The following is a 19,850-nucleotide window of genomic DNA, read 5'->3' as shown; positions in this document are numbered from 1 at the left end:
ATTTAGACAATCCCAGGAAGCCCAGCCATTACTGTCTTTAATTTTTCAACTGCTTTCAAATTCAAGAACTGCTAGCCTAGGCAAAACATACAAAAGCTAAACTGAGTGCTGCTTAGATACTGTGTCACTCTCCCTTGATGACTCCATTTACAAAATACATATGGAGAGGCCATTTTAGTGTTATTGTAAAATTAGGGTAGAATGCCTCTGGCAATACCCTTCCCACCAAAACTCTGCATACTAAATACACAAAGCAAACAACAGGAAAATAATGGCATAGAACAGTATTTCCACGAGAAGACAACAAATTTTTAAGTGGAAGAAAAGAGTTCTAACTACAGAATACCTGCCTGTAAATCAAAATTATTGACGCACTTCAGCACTCTAGTACACCCTTATGAGTATTCCAGTTTGCTTTTTTTTTAAAGCATAATAGATAAGGTACTGCAGATTCAACTGCATGCAGTAAACTTTTTCACATAGACTTAAACGACAGGGAGCCTTTTATTCTAATTACTGCACCTAGATTCCAGCCAATCCTTCAATGAAACGTGTAATTGGATAGCTGTAGGTTATAGCATTAGTAGTATTCAAGTGCTCTATTCTATTTAAAAATGAAACAGTTTTCCTGACCTTTAAATCTAGCTACAAATAAAAGCACAATTATTTGTCAATAAATGTCTGTTGAAAATTTTAAAAAAAAATCACAGTTGTTATTTTTCCTAGATTTAAAATGCCCTCCCAATTTAACAACTTCCCAAGCATCTCTCTTCCATGCCTGCCCTTCAGACTGTGAGATTCCCAGTTCCTTTGCAACTGATGGAGGATGCACTCTTGGAAGGGTAAACAGCACAGCAGATTTTGCCCCTAAAAAGCAAAAGACATCTATTTAAATCTATGGTTAGAAAGCCTTTCTAAGAAGCAAAACAAAGAGAAGAGGTGCATTCTCCTTTTATTTGCTGAAATTTTATACAGAAAATATTTTTTTAATAAAATATTAAAAAAAAAATTATCGTTACTGAAATTACAGAAACTGATCTGCAAACAACAGCCTCTCACCTATCCCTCCCTGCTTGGGAGGCAAAATTGCACCCTTTCTAGTCCATGCATTACTGGCATACTTTTTCACACTTCTAGGCTAGTCCTTGCTACTCCGATGACATGTTTAAGCAGCCCTTTCCTCTCTGATCTAAGCAGCAGATAACTTTTGCACAGCCTGTTTTCACTCTGTGCTCAGCATGCCCACTGACCCTGCAGGAGTTCTGCTCAGGGAGCGAGAGGGAAAACATGTACTACAGATGCACAAAGCAGACACCAGCCATCGTCTGGCTTGGAAAAAAGCATTTGGCTGAGAATTTGTGTGGGGTGTTTTCCTCTTCTTTTTTTTTTTTTTTTTTAGATGATGAAACTGGAAGGTTTTTTTCCCACCCCTGGATAGAATTACTTCAATTTAAACTTGACTTCTGGACATATCAGAATAACTTCACCTCTTTTATCATTGTTGTCTATAGTCAACAAACTTTCTCTTTTTTTTTTTAAATCAGGATATTTAGCCTGTGACTTCTGTTTGAAATGGAAAAGACCCTCAACCGCTCTAAATCTGAATAACTGTAAATCTGGACTGAACTTCTCTTACCATCACAGTATACTGAAATAAATACTATAGTTCTTTAAATCACCCTACTCAAATATGTTTATTTATAGAATATATTATATTTGATATATATTGAATTCATACATACACTATAATAACATGATATACAATAATGTACAGGAAAACCTGTTTCCAAATCCTGAGTTAGGCTGCAAATAAAAATTCATTTAAATATCTTAATCATCCCTGCGCCATCATTCCCCATGGAGAAGCCGCTGCATTCCAGTGCAGCTGGAATTCCAGTGGCGAGCTCAGTGGAGGGGTTATTGCAGGTCACAACTGAGAGACACTGGAAAAACAAAAAAACCCACATCAATCCTACTAGGCTCAACTTTCCTTTTACCCTGATATTGGTAATCTTTCAGCAGATGACATTGTCACTATATTTTATACAGTATGTCTGTTACTCTGCACGTCATACCAGTAAACATATTTTACCAAATAACTTTACTTCCTACAGTTTTACTTCAAACTGAAAATAAAGAACGGAGGGCTTGAATTGATACTTCACCTGTAACATCAAGCAAGAAATAAAATCTTCACAAAGAACGTGTTATTTAATATGATGCAGTAGCAACCAAGCACAGATAAATATTAGGTCACTCATTTTTGACACAGTGTCTGAGTTCGGGTGCCGGCCCTAAGCACCTTTGGAATAGTGTTTCACAAGCGCTAGGTCCCTGCAGGGCGCAGTGGCTGTAACTGGTGCAGGGCACTCAGCACTTCCCAAGACTTGAAGTGAAGTAACACGAGTTCCTGTTGGAATATACTCATCTAGTCAAGAGTCACTCAAACTTGCCTGCTTGTTCCCGAAATGCCAGATGTGAATAAAAAGTTGTATTCATGCCTTCGGGAATATTGTAAGGCTTAGTCAGCAACAGACTCTTTCCTGAGGGTGCCAGGCAAAGCTTTTTCATAACAGACATTTAAGATAACAAAATACACCAGAAAAGTAAGAATTAATTATTATTTCTCTTAATATACATTGTAGATATTCTACATATGATATTGAAACAGAACTTAGTTTTCTTCAAAAACTATCCGAGCACTTTAACAGTGTTTTTGAGGAGGGCTCTATAAAACATTAATTCCGTGTGAAAATAACTGGACTGTGGAAAGCTTCCATCCAGTGGACAGTCCTACACAAATATCATACAGGCACAGAAAATACCCTTCAAAAAACTTATCAGTATTGCTTTGATTATGTTTACAGTAAAGAAATTATGACATAGGCTTAAAATTTGTAAGGAAGATGAGAAATACATCTAGGTGAGACTTGCAAAGCTCCATGAAACATGCTTACAGCAATCCCATGCAGAGCAGCCCGGTATCCATGGGTTTGTTATTGCTGTGGCAAACAAGTGAAAATATCAGGATATAAAAAAATAAATAGCACTTGTTTGTCACAAATATAATGTTCCATTTACATTTTCAATTAAAAGAAAGTAGGTTAGAACCTGATCTCTGTTATATCCACACAATTACCACTTCCTCAGGAGTGTACATCCACTCTGACTGGCAACTCCGTAAATGAGATTAAAATCTGGGCTGGTATATGCATTAATATAGTTCAAGTAAGCCCTATGCCATAACGCGGCCATTGTATGGTTAACATTCTATCCAGACATCTTGTTGAATGTTAAATGGCTAGTGTAGTAGCTGAGAAATAATTTGTCCTTTTAGTCTGTGTCAAATGAGGCCTTGTCAATGGGAAAATCTATCGAGGTTTTCTTGCTAGAATACCTCTCCCCCCTCAAAAAAAAACCTTTTGAAAGAGAACCATTTTTTTCTTTATTAATAGAGTCTTCTTATTCTGACACTACAGTGCATGAAATGAAAAACTAACCATCATCTCAGTAAATAAGTAGAAACTGCAGGAGAAATAGTAGTTAAAGAGTAGACAAGCAAAAACTTGTAATGAATTTTTATCTCAAACACAAAACAGCTGTATTACCCTCCCCCCAGCTAGCCATTACTATAAGGTTTCACAACCCGGTAACTGCTAGGGCCAAACTTCTGAGCTCCTTCACTTTTCTCCACACCAAGCCTTCACCAGGGACTGCCATCTTTCACCTCTCAGCCACATTTCTTCACCAGTGGGTAAGGTTGTGTGCTGCTGTACGGCTACGCCCCGCGGGACCAAGAATCGGACACAGCTGAGCAGACTGTTGCTGATGTTCTGACCCAGCAGAGGACTTGTGCAAGTCTTTACCTTCAATCAAACTAGCAGTCCAGCAGACAGCCCCGGGGCAGAAAACTCAGTACTTATTTGGGTCCTTCACCGAGTCAGGGCTCAGCAGGCAGGCAAGCTGCAAGCTCCAGCAAACCACCCTGGGATAATGGAGGTCAGGTTTTAGCTAACTTCATGGAAAAAGTAGACTTTGTGTAAAGGAAGGAAAATAAAATTATGATGTACATTTCACAGCCACTCTAATACTTATCAGTACAAACTGAACTTTGCAAGTTTTATTTTACATTTTTCATGAACAAAGACATGCATGTCTATCAGCCACGCAGCTACACAAATATGTACGTACTTGTATTTATTAGATAGAACACTCCCAGGAAATTTAATGAAATGCAAGAGTTTACTTTGAAATCAAACTGCAAAAATATATGATAATGACAATAATAATTATCTCTTAAGAATAAATCAGCTCATGGAACAATTTTCAATGACGATAGTTCATTCCCTTCAGGTTGTCTGAAATGATACTGTATCAGTATAGCATCACTGATGGAGGTTTAACCACAGGTTCAGGAAAACAGTTGTGTAAGAAAGCATACAATCACTCTCCCCTCAACTTTCAATCTTCATATCATCTGTAAAAAAGAAAAGAATCATATGCTGAACTACTGCAAGCACAATATTATTTGCAAGAGGAAAAGGCAACAACAGTTTGTGATACAACTTTTACTTAAAACTTAACATAGCCCTCAAAAAAAGAGCTGGAAATAGTTGGCTCATACAACTGAGAAATGACAGCCTTTTCATATCTGTATGTGGGTAAGTCTGGCTTCTGTTTATCTCAGTAAACATCACCTATATTTACGTGCATATGACCCTGACACAGATTAGTGTTTCTTTCAGGAAGGCACATGAGAGTCTGCTTCAGAGATATATATACACACTGTTGGGGTCGATGTAGCTTGAGAATTAGCACGACTAGGCCGCTTAAGCAAAACAGCATAACCGAACAGGCCGCTGGAAAGGACAGCTAAGAATAGCCATTGAGAAAGTTCTGATAGTGCACATGATGTGGGTTAGCAAAAACAAGATGTGTTCAAGGACGTGCAGGCGGTCTGTTGCTATTGGCATTAGTGCATAGTTACCAATCATAAGGGAATACGGGGTGCGTGAACAGTGCGTGATTTATGTCTGTAGCCTATCCGAATAAGTGTGATCACATGTGCAGATATGGTAAATGTATATAACCACACAAGTGGGATAATAAATAATCCGACTGTGCATCCTATCAATGCGTGTGAGAGTCGTTCCCATCCTTTCACGGATGCTGAAACTCAGCAACACACAAATGTATATCTATGAATTATGTTAATAACTATGATTTTCTTAAAATATATATAATTTAATTTATTGCAGTAAATCTATATCACAGACTGCAGCACCACAATGACTGCAAAACCGAAATTCTGCTAAAGCAGTTGAACAGTTTTGTTTGCTTACACAGCACTGCGCGGAGTTTAAACCACATGTAACAGGCCAGAAAAACGAACTATTTACAGCAGATTATGCATACATGTTTAAATGTCCTTTATAATTAAGACCATAACGAAGCTCAACTATGTAAATGCCTCTTGAAAATAAAAATAACACCTGACATTTCTCACATGTTCATCTTTAGATGTATTTGCCTTAAACTGGACTCCACTGGGATCTCCATTCCTCCATACAATTAGCACATCTAATCATGTCTGAACTAACAACAAGCTTATCTATAGAATACATTAGGCAACTTTACAAATTCGATAAACATCACCACCTTTTGCTTACAGCCATGGAAGTGAGTCACCTTTGCAGTAAGCAAATTACTTCCACAGAAAGGTATTGGGGTTTTCTGGTTTATGCTGTACACTTTCTCATAAGCAGCACGTTGACAAAAATAACAAGAATGGATTGCTGTCGGTTTAAACTTAAGCTTATGGATAACTGCAAAATATTTAGCACTAAGGTAAAAACAGTTACAAACCTCTGAAGTAGGTTTTATTTTGTGCTTACTTTTATTGTGCCTAAAGATTATCTGCTCATACCATTTTTAAAAATTAGACACTGATACAAAGACTCAAAGCCTGATGAGGTTACGGTATCTGTGATTATATCCTTGGTTTTGTTTTCAGGTTTTTAGTAAAAATGAAGATTTAAAGGCTCAGAAAATTTAGAACACTTCCCCCCCCCCCATAAAAATATTTGGTAGGCAAAATGACCATAAACCCAAGATGTTTATTAACCATACAGATTTGACATCTATATGGTTGAACACTACTCAGCTACTACTGAGAACAGATAATTGAAACACCCCTTTGCATTGCTCTGACACAACACATAATTATGACTCAAAGATATTTAAATTATTATCTGATAAAAGTTAACATATTCACTTTAAAGACTTTTACCATGAGATGTCCCATACGGAAATTTACTTCACAGCTGAAACCTCCTTCCTCTCTTGTGTAATAAAATTACCTCATAATGACTATGTCTGCCACAACAGGTATAAACAGTTACCTGCTCACTTCACTACGTAGTGGCTACAGTGCATGGCATTTTGCTTAATTTAACACATCCCATCTGAAAATACACCAATAAAGAGAAATGGTAGTTGGGGCTGAGTCACACTTGACTCTGACTACACTGCATCTGTTCAGATTAAAGGAGAACTTTAATTCATGTGAAGGCAGCAAGTCAAACTGGAGTTTTTCTCACTGTCAGTTGCTGAAGAAGTCTGGTGGTGTAGTATGTAGTCATGTAAATCCTGCATGAAATCAGGTTGCCCTGGCAGTGTTGGTTCTCTGTGGTGTTCCCCATCACCACCACTGCCACCCCGCTCTCCTCTGGGGCAGACCACTGCCTCCTTCCCTTGCTCCACTCTTCTGATGCTTGCATCTACGTGAAGAGCAAAGCTGGAATGTGAAGTTAGCTGAAAACTAGGCTACCAAAAAAGAACCCCAAACCCCAATCTTTTCTACAGCTATTGTATTTTAATTTTCTTCCTATTGCAGCTATGGGCCAAATCTCATAATGGGCAAATATGGCAGGTGGGTCTGGATACCAAGTTTGTCTGGCAGTGTAAAAACATCAATAACGAGCCTTCTAGCTCTCAGACACGTGGAGTCATTTTAAAAAAATATCAACATTCCCTTCACTGTAGAAAGGTTAAGTATGAACAATGAAAGAAACAGTTGTGATCAGAAATAAGAAATAATAACATTGTAAAGAGGCATTAGGATGTTCGTCTGAATTATCAACAAATGTGAAAGAAACATTTCTCCAAATTCAGAATAGATTACCACTACAATAAAGATCTATCCTGACAAGCTTAGCAAAATACATTGATCTCTCATAGAATTAAACTATAGCAATATAATCACAAACAACTTTGTACTGTCACAACTTTTATGAAAGAAATTAAAGATGTAGGTGTACCTGCCTAAAATCTGGCTTGTTTGAACAGTTTGCTTTCCAGAAAGAGAAGTGGTCTTAGGCTAAACATCTAAAAGTATGTTTAGATTACATCATCACTATACAATTGCATTTAAGTAAAGGCATAAAAAATAGAGACATTTCCAAAATCCTTTTATAATACCAGACAGGGCAAATTTAATTTTTTGCTGGTTAAAGTCTATTATTTGACAGAACTAAAAGTAATTTATAGAAATTATGCAGTATTTACTCATTTTGTTATCTTCTATGTGTAAATTTGAACTCCCTGACAACAATTTATTATTTTTAATATAGCTAGATCATGTTTGTTTCTATACTACCAAGTATACCCTATGAAAAGCATTCAAGAAACACTTGGATATTTGTATGAATTGTTATACCAACTGCTGGGAGAATATCTGCGCTCCACAGAGCAGAGAACATGACCTTCTACTACCAAAAAGATAATCCACATGTGTTGTCAACACTGTTTTCCAGTTAACAGAATTAATCAACATCAATGTTATATTTCAGAAAAGTCCTAGTCTTACAGTCAATTATGCCAGGGCAAGAACTGTAATAAACATCATGTTATTTTGTGTGTATTATTTCTGGCAAAGTTTTATGTTTTATAAAAGCACATCTTTGCCCCATCATAATAATCATTGTGTATTGGTGCATACCTTTGGTGAGAACCTGCTTGGTTTTTTTCATCATAATCAAAAGCCTATTCTAAAGGGATGTTAATAGTCTCACCTCCTTTGGTTTGCAGTGGTATGCTGAGAATGTCAGCCTCTGTGGATGGCTCATTGTTCATGCTGATGCAATATAATGGTTCACCCAAGAAAGAAGGTTTCTTCAAGCTTTTTGTGTTGAGTGCTCTTGACATAAAGTAACCTTCAGTAATACTCTTATCTCCCATCTTCTGTAAACCTTCTAGGTCATCAGGTTCCTCTGTCTGGGCCAGTGAATCCTTTGATAAGTGACCATCAGCCAATGCTTTGCTGATATAGTAGCCAGGGATTTCACTTTCTGCATTAACACATAGGCTTTTGTCTGCGAGTCCAGCCTTTTCCTGAGCCTTTAACATCCCTACAATATGGCCTTCAACTAACATTTTGGAAAGAGTAGATGTGGAGTGAAGAGTGGAGTCTTGACTTGTGTAACAAGGGGGACTTAATCCACAAGAAAGAGATTCCTGAGACTTTGGCATGGTAACGTTGCTTATTGTTCTCTGAGGCTGCATACATTCCTCCAGAAGGGTCTTAAGCTGCTGTTCAGAGAGGCCCATTTGTTCTTCAGTCTGAAAAAAAAGGGCAAGAATTTCTTCTGTCAAAATATAATTAATGAAAAGCAGTACCATAAAACAGTTTGAAAGATACAAAAGCACTGGCAGAACTCTTAAACTGATTATCAATGTTTTTCAATTCAAACGGAAATTAAATATACATTTACATAATTATATCATTTATGCAATATCTTCACTAGGTTCTAGATAGATTAGATGCCAAAAGTTAGGAAAGAAGCCTGATGTCCACAAGGCACTGAGAGGCCTTTGATTTTGCTTAGTCTTCCCCTAGATATCACAGCTTTTTAATTACTTACTAATGCATGTACTTTTTCATATATCTTGCTTTGTTGTGTATACCTACAGACACACACACACTTTAAGGTTTTATTTACTGAAAGCAAACCAGGACATTGCTAAAAGACTTTCAGCTGCTGGGGCAATGCAACTGGGGTCAAAAATTGGTTTGGACAGCACCAGCCCACAAAGATTGTCACATACTGACTGCAGTATCACCAGCCGCTCACTGTAGAAAAGCAACATAGCCTCTCAATCAAGTGACAAAAAGCATATCAGTTATTCATCTACAGGACCTACCATGTCAAGTATGTCCCATGGTATGTGACAAAAGAAAGCCCCATCTTCTGTATGACAGTTTTACTGCTTTCTGTGAGACGTCAGTGCTTGGATAGCTCACAGATGTATCTTTTCAGGCAATTTCTTATTCAGACAGTGGTACACTCCCATCATTTTTATCACACAGGTTTCCCTTTACTGGACATTTCTTGAAATTTGATACTAAAGATAATGACTGATATTATCTGGTAATGGTGATGAATAGCAAAGGACATTTTCCTTAGAGAGGTCTGCAATGGGGAGTTACTTCTAGCCCTTACAGTCTTTAATGCTCCTTGGTAATACAGAAGCACAATACTCCCTGACAATTTAAAGATTATAATGAAAAGTACAAGACATATTTTAGATATGTATAAGACATTTCCCATTAAAAATGAGATACAGAAGATATAATAACATATATTATAAATGTTATAGATACTATGCAACATTTAATGGAAAAAGATGCTTTCTACAGTCAAAATCTCGGGTTTACCCAATGTCCAAGAGACAAAGGATCAGTTGACAATTTGATGAACTCCTTAAGGCTGCAGTGGTTTATGTGAAACAACAATTTTATTTACTATGTAATGACTACTACACAGAATTTACTCTACTCTGTGCTAGAGCATGGGGCTACTGTCATTTCAGAGGAAAGATAAATATCAGACATCTAGCTGATTTATTTTTCTCCTGAAGGTCTCTTATCCAACTACAGGTGTGACATGACCCTGTTTGATGTATATGACCTGATGAGATGGCAGTCTGAGTAGCACGTGGTGTATGGATTATGCCTGAAAACTGATTATTCTTGTTCATGAATGGGGGCAGTTTGGAGTCAGTCAGGAAATCATATTCCTTTGTAAAACTTGTTGTGACTATTACAAGGTGACACCACAAAGTGAACGAGAAAGACATTTTAGGTTACTTTCAGTCACTGTTCCGTATTTACATGTTCAAATATCAGTAACTGCTACTATAGCTTGAAATAGTTTACTCTGATGCTCTAATTTACTTATATTTTTACTGATGGGTGGGACTGCAACAGCCAATTCTAAAGTAACTGCACCCTTCCTGATAAAAAGACTCTGTTTTAAGAGTACAGTGATCTATTGAGATAACATTTAGAGTTTTGACAGAGCAGCACAGGAAGGTTTTGTAAGTTTTAGTTGTATCCTGACTTCGTAATAGTTTCTCCAACAGCTCTATTCTGCTTTGAAAAGGCAAACCTTGTATCTCCACACTACTCAACTCAACATGCACCATTAACTCCAAGGTCTCACCTTTATGCATCACACCAAAGCAACCTGCACTGTCTCTGAACAGTACTGGTTAGTGCTACTGTGGAATATTATTAATATGCTGCACACAGAAACAGACACATCATGTCATTGTGGAACAGCTTCTTACAACTTCCAGAAATGCTAAAAGCCCAAAGTTCTTTTGCACCACAGAAGTCAGGATTGGTGTCCATAACTTGTAAACTAACTGAAATTATGGGAATATGTCCTGATGAGGCTGTTGTGGGTTAACCCCAGTAGGCAGCTAAGCACCACACAGCTGCTTGCTCACTCCCTGCCCCCTGCCCCAGTGGGACAGGGGAAGAGGAAAGGAAGAGTAAAAGCAATAAAATTTGTGGATCGAGAGAAAAATTGTTTAATAAGCAAAGGAGAAGGGAAAGAGGAGAGAAAGAAAACAAAACAAGTGATGCAAAGGGCAAATCATTCACCATCTCCCATGGGTATACAAATGTCCAACCAGTTCCTGAGCAAAAGATGGGTAACTTTCTAGAACGCCCTCTTTTCCCCTTTTTATTGCTATGCACGATGTTCTATGGCATGGAATCTCTCTTTGGTTAGTTCGTGTCCTCTGCCTCATTGTGCCCCCTCCCAGCCTGTTGCACATCCCCAGTCTATTCACTGGGAGTGCAGAGTGAGAAACAGAGCAGGCCTTGACGCTGTGCAACTGCTGTTTAGCAAAAGCTAAAACATCGGTGTGTTATCAGCATTGTTCTGGTCACAAATCCAAAACACAGCACCATACCAGCTGTTATGAATAAAATTAACTCCATCCCAGCCAGACCCAGTACAGAGACCCATACATCCACTGTTACAAAGAAATTCAGTGTCCAGCACTTCATGTCATGGCTTTTAGTGCTTGCTTGTTAAAAACACTAAGTGATGAGAAAGAGCTTAACGAATTTAAAAGAAAAAAATTTAGTATTTCCTCTATAAGGCTATTTCAGAAGGGTTATTTCAGAATGTAATGAGAGAAAATGTAACCAGAGCGGATCAAAAACATGCTTAGAACTCAGTGAGCATGCTTCTGGAGAGGACAGTAATGTGTATTGATTTGCTGCTGTTAAAAATTAAGACTGGAAGCTGAATAATGAATTCAGAAATCAAGAGCTCCTCGTGCTACAATCATGATTCACCATCTAGTGGTCCTGTGCATATGTCTAGTTTGGGTGGGTTTGGGGCCTTCTGAACTGCTTCATGAAAGACAAATCTTTAAGAATGAACAGGATCCCTGAGCCATAAAGAAAATCTCCTGCTTTTGCTCTTCTCCTTTTGCTGTGTTTCCTTCTGTTTGTTAGTTACATTTTCCCTCCTCTTACTTGTTCCACTGTTTCTGTTTTGTGTCAGGGCAGAATGAAAAGGTCTGGTAGTCAATTTTCTGTAGCTGCTGCGAGCCAAAAACCAGAAAAGACAGAAGTATCTAGGCAAGAAAACAGGAGCACCAGAAAAAAAGAAGAGGAGATTAGCAGGCATCTGGTAACATCACTGTCTGAAAAGAAAATTCAACTTGTAACATCATGAGCCCTCAGAACCACAACATCAAAGCCACTATCAGCCTCATGGAATCACATAAAATCTCCATTTAAAAAGATAATTTTTAAACGGTATAAAATTTCAGAAGAGAAAACGAACTTCATTAAAAAACTGGAAATAAAAAACCCTAGAGGATTTTTTCCTCTTTCTCTGACAAAGAGAAATCTTAACGGAAATCAAAATGGGACACAAGTTTATACAATTTTGCTTTTATTTAGAGCAGCAAAGGAAGGAAAAATTGTGAAGAAGAGACACGGTAATTGCAGCAGTTCATTTCTTTTTGATTTTTAAGATAGCCTACAGGTTATACAAGTAAAAATAATTATGACAAGTTCCTGCAGGCAAAACTAATTTAAACATGCATATTTTAGTCATTATAAAGAGGCATAACACTTGTTTTTATTTTATCTTTCTCAAAAAGATCCAGTCAAATGCTTGTGGTTCGAATGTGCAAATAACGAAAAGCTGTGCTTTATCAGCTGTGCCACACCCTGTAGAGATTAGAAAGAGAAAGCAACTGGTTGCCAGAGGTGACAGAAGTAGAAAAAAAAAGGAAGCTAAAATACCTTTTACAATAATTTTCTTCTCATTTGATACCATAGACACTAAACTACATTACTCGCAGCTGCAGAGTCTGCATGGTACTACACTAGGATATAACAGAGAGGCTGTCGTGGCTGTGTGAATTTCTTCTTGGAAGCATATGGAAATAATTTTATAATTTTAAAAGATTAAAAAAGCTTTCTTTCTGAATTGCTGCAAGTTGTACTTTTTAACCTTCATTTTCTGAAGCATACTTTCAATTTTAGCTTCATTTCATGGTAGCTTTTGATCTACAGCTTGTATAACATTTTCGAGGTGCCTGCCTATTAGCAATGATGTTCTCACTCACGGACACCAAAATCTAAATTTGTATGTCCTCAACAAGGTTTTAAGAAGGTTAACTTTAGGAAACAAAATTTGAGAATGTCACACAGGTTTAAAGTTTCTAACATTCCTATCAGACATGTTTATTAATAAAAAAGTTAATAATTTTAAAGTAATTTAAGATTACATAATTGTTTTTCTCAATTGCCTATACATGCATTAGAGGAAGATTATGACTTTGAAACTCCATTTTCATTAACTGAACCACATATGGTATTTGTAAACCTTAGACCCTACAGAGTATTGGATTCAAACCTAAACAGTTAAAATATCAAATAAAAGTCATTAAAATCTGTATTTGCACATTGGCTTTTTCTGCCATTTTAGGAGCTAATACAGCATAAGACTTAGCTTTGTTTTATAACATGATGTATAAGTGAGTTTTGATTTACTGTTACGAAACGGTAAAGCTGTTACAAAAACTCCTATATTTTATTATCCAATTAACTTATGAATAGTAGGTTTTACACAACAAAGCAAATGGTTGACAAAGGAACATCAAAGGAAATTCTGAATATATTGTATATAATACCTAAATACAAAAGCAAATAAAGTGTACTAGAAATTATTTTAAATTTAATTAGAGATATTTTTCCTATTTAACTAATCATTCCTAAAATACCAGTGAGTGTGAAACTATCTCTAAATCTGTCAAAGTCTGACTTTCCTAAAACATAAACTATTGTACATTAAATAAAAAATATATGCAAATAAAAACAAGTTATAAAAAGTGTTTTACTAGTGGCTGGGCATTGTTACTACTTAAGCAGCTGAGTCTGCCGAGTTAAATGAGTTGATAAGCCAAATTTCGATACTTATAGTCTCTTTCAGAGGTACTAAGAGATATTTCATTTGAATTTACTCTGTTTTCTTTAGTTCAATCCTGTTTCATCTGAATTCAAGAAACCAAACAGGAGTTGGAAGAGCAAGCAACAAGTTTTGATCTTCTGATGACGAATAAAAACAAATGCAAGAAGAGATCTAGGATTCTAAAATCACGGAGACTTTTCAAGCAATATGATCAATCCACTAACTGCAGGTAATACTTCCTTTTAACACCAAAGCAAGTAGCTTTAGACAGGGTTTGTGGGGGGTTTTTTTAAACATTTCCAACATCATAATGAAATCTGATTTTGTCCAAGACATATCGTAAAATTTCATAATGTTATCCTATTCTCCTCCCTAACTGCAACCAGTGTTTGGAGTGATCTGGTACTTCTTGTCCCAAGATTAAAATCCTGCTGTAATTGTATAGCATATTTGACTTTTGTATATACTGTATAATAAAAAATTTCATTAGTTAAGTTTTAAGAGTTTTTAAACACTGTTGCCTCACTACTGAATTTGTACTCCAGTTTCCATCATAAGCAGCAAGGCACAAATTTCTAGTAAGCAGGAATCAGCAAAGGAAGAAATTTTATTCAGTACATTTAACAGAACTGAAGGTAAAAACTACAATTCTAAGTAAACATACATTAAACTGTGCAATTAAATGCGCATAGAGTATATTTTCCTGGCTAGGGAAAAGAAGTACTGACTCAATGTAATGGGCACATTTAATTGAAAATCAAAACATCCTAGTAGTCACTAAACACTAAGAGTCAACCATTCTTTAGAAAAAAATAATCTAAAAATTTAAGAATTTTTAAAGCTGCATAAATCATGATGTAACACTCCCTTGATTTAAATACTAAACTATGGTAAAAGTCTCTGATTTAAATCACTTTGAATTTAAAATCCATCTACTCCAAGGTTGTCAACAGATGTTTTGCAAGAATTCAGCTCTTCTAAGTTCAAATTAGTTCAATGTTTAGCTCATCTCATCTACTGCATTTATAGATAGAAAAAATTAAGCATTGTACTAGGTATTAGTCACGGCATAATTTTTTCTCATATTTCTAAAATCTTTCTCAACAAGTGGATAGCTCCCTGTTTTTAGAGCACTTGATTTCATACGCTTTCAAGTATCCTTAGGTTACAAAGCAAGCTGTTTTTAATCAAACACACAGAATGTGTGCAAAAATATAAGACACAAATTCCTAAAATAGTATTTAGAATTCATCATTCTGAATAAGACTTTCATTTTCTAGCCCCTACTGAAGAAGCAGAACTTCTGCAATCTAGGCTATTTAGCATTCAAAAACAATTTCCTAAACATCCCGTTTTGTGTTTTTAACGGTTTGTTATTATGCATTTAACAGATTTCATTCCATAGAAATATCTTCCTTGAATATTATTAAGTGTGGCTTTAATTTTCAGCAAAGCCAGCAGAGTAGACAAAAATGCCTTGATGTGGTTGCAGCTGCTTTCTGTTACAAAAACCCATTTATTTTTCTTTTTTTGGTCATGTTGGCTTTTATTTTTCCCCAAGAAATAGATACAGTGTAGCATAATGGTACCACAGTATCTTATTATAGCAATTTTAAAACTTTGCAACAAATCTTGAGATTTTAAGAGTACTTACAGGTCTATGATCTATTCAGGGAACAGAAAATATAAATAGCAATAAAACTAAAGGCATGTAGATTTGTTTCTTCATAACATTAGAAACTTCACCACAAGCATTGAAACACCAATAAAACTAGCAAAAGGCCTCCATCCAATAAGAAGGAAAATAGGGAAGCCACAAACACATGATCTAGATGACCTACGTAGTTAGGTGCAGTTCAGTCTCACTAAAAACAAGACGGACTGGCCCAAGCAGCAGCAAGCCATAAAGACTCATCAAAAGCAACTACAGACAGAAGCTTAAAAAACCAACAAAATAACAGTTCGTGTATTCTAGAAGTTCAGACCATAATTCCTGACATTCTTTAGGGATCTCTTTTAAAGTGACTCTTCCTAATTAGCCCTATGTATCAATCAGCAACAGGCACCTCTGAATAATGACTTTTCCATATAACATATATACATATACAGTAAACCCAACCTGTGATATTCATTTTGGAGTGTATTTGGTTTGCATGGCAAGGTTTTGGTAGCAGGGGGCTACAGGGGGGAGCTTCTGTGAGAAGCTGCTGGAAGCTTCCCCTATGTCCCATGGCACCAGTGCCAGACGGCTCCAAGATGGACCCGCTGCTGGCCAAGGCTGAGCCCACCAGTAACGGTGGTAGTGCCTCTGGGATAACATAGTTCATCAGGGGAAAAAGTTGGTGCACAACAGAAACTGCAGCTGGAGAGAGGATTGAGATGATGTGAAAGCAACAACCCTACTGACACCAAGGTCAGTGAAGAAGGAGTGGAAGAAGGTGCTCCAGGCGCTGGAGCAGAGATTCCCCTGCAGCCTATGGAGAAGACCATGGTGAGGCAGGCTGTCCCCCTGCAGCCCATGGAGGTCCACGGTGGAGCAGATCTCCACCTGCAGCCCGGGCAGGACCCCACATGGGAGCAAGGGGATGCCCGAAGGAGACTGTGACCCTGTGGAGAGTCCATACTGGAGCAGGCTCCTGGCAAGACCTGTGGATCCATGGGGAGGGGAGCCCACGCGGGAGCAGGTTTGTTGACAACACTTGTCCCCCCATGGGGGACCCCGCTGGAGCAGCCCATTCCTGAAGGACTGCACTTCATGGGAAGGACCCGTGTTGGAGCAGTTTGTGGAGAACTCTGTCCCATGGGAGGGACCCCACGCTGGGGCAGGGGTAGAGTGTGAAGAGGAAGGAGCAGCAGAGACGACGTAGGAGGGCTACAAGGATGGTGAGGGGACTGGAGCATCTCTCCTATGAGGAGAGGCTGAGGGAGCTGGGCTTGTTCAGCCTGAAGAAGAGAAGGCTGAGAGGGGACCTAATAAATGCTTACAAATATCTCAAGGGTGGGTGTCAGGAGGATGGGGCCAAACTCTTTTCAGTGGTGCCCAGCGACAGGACAAGGGGCAATGGGCACAAACTGAAGCAGAGGAAGTTCCATCTGAACATGAGGAAGAACTTCTTCCCTCTGAGGGTGACGGAGCACTGCAACAGACTGCCCAGGGAGGTTGTGGAGTCTCCTTCTCCAGAGATATTCAAGACCCGCCTGGACAAGGTCCTGTGCAGCCTGCTGTAGGTGACCATGCTTCGGCAGGAGGGTTGGACTAGATGACCCACAGAGGTCCCTTCCAACCCCTACCATTCTGTGATTCTGTGACGTGTGATGAACTGACTGCAGCCCCCATTCCCGTCCCCCTGTGCCGCTCGGAGGGAGGAGATAGAGAATTCAGGAGTAAAGTTAAGCCCAGGAAGAAGGAAGGGGTAAGGCAAAGGTGTTTTTAAGATTTGGTTTTATTTCTTATTATCCTACTCTGATTTGATTGGTAATTAATTAGATTACTTTTTTCCCCAAGTCGAGTCTGTCTGGTGAGTGATCTGTCCTTGTCCTATCAACTCGCAAGCCTTTCATTACATTTTCTGTCCCCTGTCCAGTTGTGAAGGGCAGTGACAGAGCAGCTTTGGTGGACACCTGGCGTCCAGCCAGGGTCAATCCACCACACAGAGATGGAAATATTCTCTCCCACTAGCAGAAATATGATATGAAGAAAGTTCTGCTGCATGCAGAATAACAAGACACTTTTATAAATGTGGGTTTCTTACAGACTTTTTGACGTTGCATTAAATACAGATGATAGTACTCCTCTCTCTGTCTCACATTGATGCCACTTAAATCAAGAGCCTCAGCCAAGAGCTAACATTAACTGTAGTTCCCCAAGGTCCTCACAGATAGCAGAGAGACACCAGCAGCTCAGACTCTAATTCAAGCCAGCTAAAATCTAAAGAAAAGAACACTCAGAATTTTGCTTAAAAATTACTGTTTTAAAACTGAAGCCTTGCTAACAATACAATTCAAAGGATACCAGGCAAAAAGAGAATAAACAGGAAGAAGCAGAGATCAATATTCCAACAAAATTTGGTAAATCACAGATGATTAGAAAAAGATATATGGCACTACTGTTCAGAAACTTGTTTCTGAGAAACATGTTGAAGTATGGGATTGTAAAGACACCTAGCTTTAAATAAAAAGACCCTTAATGTATCACACTGGCTTAGCTTTCATTGCCTTCTTGTTGTAGTTCATCCCATAAACTCAATAAATGAGCATGTACTGTGTTGCCATGCTCTGGCAAATGCAAGCACTCAAATACTGAGAGCCAGGACACCCCTCCAAAAATACCACGTCTAGTATATCTGAAACTGTAATTTTTTCTTGTTTTGATCTTCTAATGTTAGATTTTTGTGTCTTTTTTAATAGGAGCAAAGATTCTAGTGCAATTATGGCACTGCAAAAATCTCGAGCTTTAACAGTACCAAAAAACCCACAACTTGTGGGAAAGGGAAGCTGGCAATATTTGTAGTTATGTGAATTGCAAATACAGAATCCTACCTCACAATGGCAGGACTATTAAGTCTCCTAAAAAAAGAAAAAAATCAAGTTCCCATTTACTTCTCATGAAATGTTTCTGACCCTTTCAATTCACGGCATGAATAATTACACTCACTAAGGAACATCCCATCTAAAAATCTATGAAACTGTCATTGCCTTTCAGAGAAAAATCACTGGACATGAGTATAGATAAACGAGTAAGAGTAAGGATGGTTTTGTTATGTCTCAGTTTCCGCTTATGACAGGTCAGAGAAAGAATTAATAAAGAATTTTAGTTCCTTTTTCTGTTTGGTGGAGCTTGTTGCTACAGGCCAAATGCAAAGTTTCTGTAGGGAACGTCACGCTGCAGCTATGCTTTTCAATGTGGGCATCTATTTTATGGAGTGTTGAAAAAACATTTTTAAAAAAGAAACAGAATAATGAAGTATCTTTTTCTTTTCTAAAGAATGGAAGGGTATTTTGAAATGAGATACCTGTATCTGACTCTTCCTTTTCCATTCAAAACCCAAAAGCCTTTAGGAGAATGTTATGAACAATACTGTCCCAGGGAAAACATTTTATTTGGAGTTTCAGGCCTGCCTGCACCCGTTCTTGATTCTGAGGAAGTGGGGGGTGGTTCCTTTCAGTATGTACAAGAACAGGAGTTAAACCTTGAAACACTCAAATATACATTACCAGAAAATTTACATTTACCACACAACAGTAAAAAAGCTGAGACTGAGATATAAAACAAATGCTAGTCTATTATTATTACTTGATGCTTGACAGCTGTTTGTTAAAAAAATTAGAAATTCAAAACGATAATATTATTAACTTTTTTCCTAACTACCAAGGTCACTCTTCAGAAGGTTTAGTTAAAGTAACTTTAGTTTTGATCATTAATTAAAACTATTATAGTTTTTCCTCAGCCTTAACACATATGGTAAATGTGCAACAGTATCAATGACAATATTCCTGCTGGCATGATAAATTTCCTATATTATTATAACCATAATCCATGTATTTTATGTCCTTGCCAAGTTAGAAACAGCATAAACATTGTAAGGAGGGAGGAGAGCCAAACCCCTTCTTCTGCAGTGATGAGGAAAAACCTCACAGTAACTTTCTGCCACTAAATTTATGGTAGCTTTTAACTCTCTGGGCCTTAGAAATAAAAAAAAAAAAAACCCTTCAGCATCTTCTGTTGTTCTTTTTCTCAGTCATAGATCTTTTCTCATGTCCCAGAACAAAGACATCTAGAAAAGCACATGCATTCAAAGTGTTGCAGTTCCTTATGGTTATTATTCTGGTTCAGGTACTCAGAAGCACAGGTATCTGCATACAAATCAAAAGCAAGAAAGCCTTTACTCACTACAGAGACAGGAGATTGATGTGACTATGGAAGCTATGGCCCAGCAGGTACATAACACAATGTTGTAGTATGCGTGTTTCCTTCCCTCCACTTACTCATTTCCTGGGAAATCCATGCCTGGCAAGTAAGAGATGGCGACGTGTTCACCACCAGAAGCGATGATGGCAGTCGAC

General features: G+C 37.8%; 1 protein-coding gene across 1 annotated transcript in view; it reads right to left on the bottom strand.

Annotated features, from left to right (window-relative positions):
* Positions 1-4,169: 4,169 nt before the first annotated feature.
* FSIP1 (fibrous sheath interacting protein 1) overlaps positions 4,170-19,850 on the bottom strand; it is an 86,963-nt gene continuing 71,282 nt past the window's right edge. Inside the window, exons 11-12 of the mRNA XM_009931817.2 lie at positions 8,073-8,619; positions 4,170-4,477 (exon numbers count right to left, since the gene is read on the bottom strand). Coding sequence (XP_009930119.2) covers positions 4,455-4,477; positions 8,073-8,619 — 570 coding nt within the window. The 3' untranslated portion in view covers positions 4,170-4,454. The remainder of the gene's footprint in view (positions 4,478-8,072; positions 8,620-19,850) is intronic.

Source organism: Opisthocomus hoazin, chromosome 7 (genome assembly GCF_030867145.1).
Source record: "Opisthocomus hoazin isolate bOpiHoa1 chromosome 7, bOpiHoa1.hap1, whole genome shotgun sequence".
Classification (NCBI taxonomy): domain Eukaryota; kingdom Metazoa; phylum Chordata; class Aves; order Opisthocomiformes; family Opisthocomidae; genus Opisthocomus; species Opisthocomus hoazin.
This window is presented reverse-complemented; position numbering and strand designations above follow the sequence as displayed.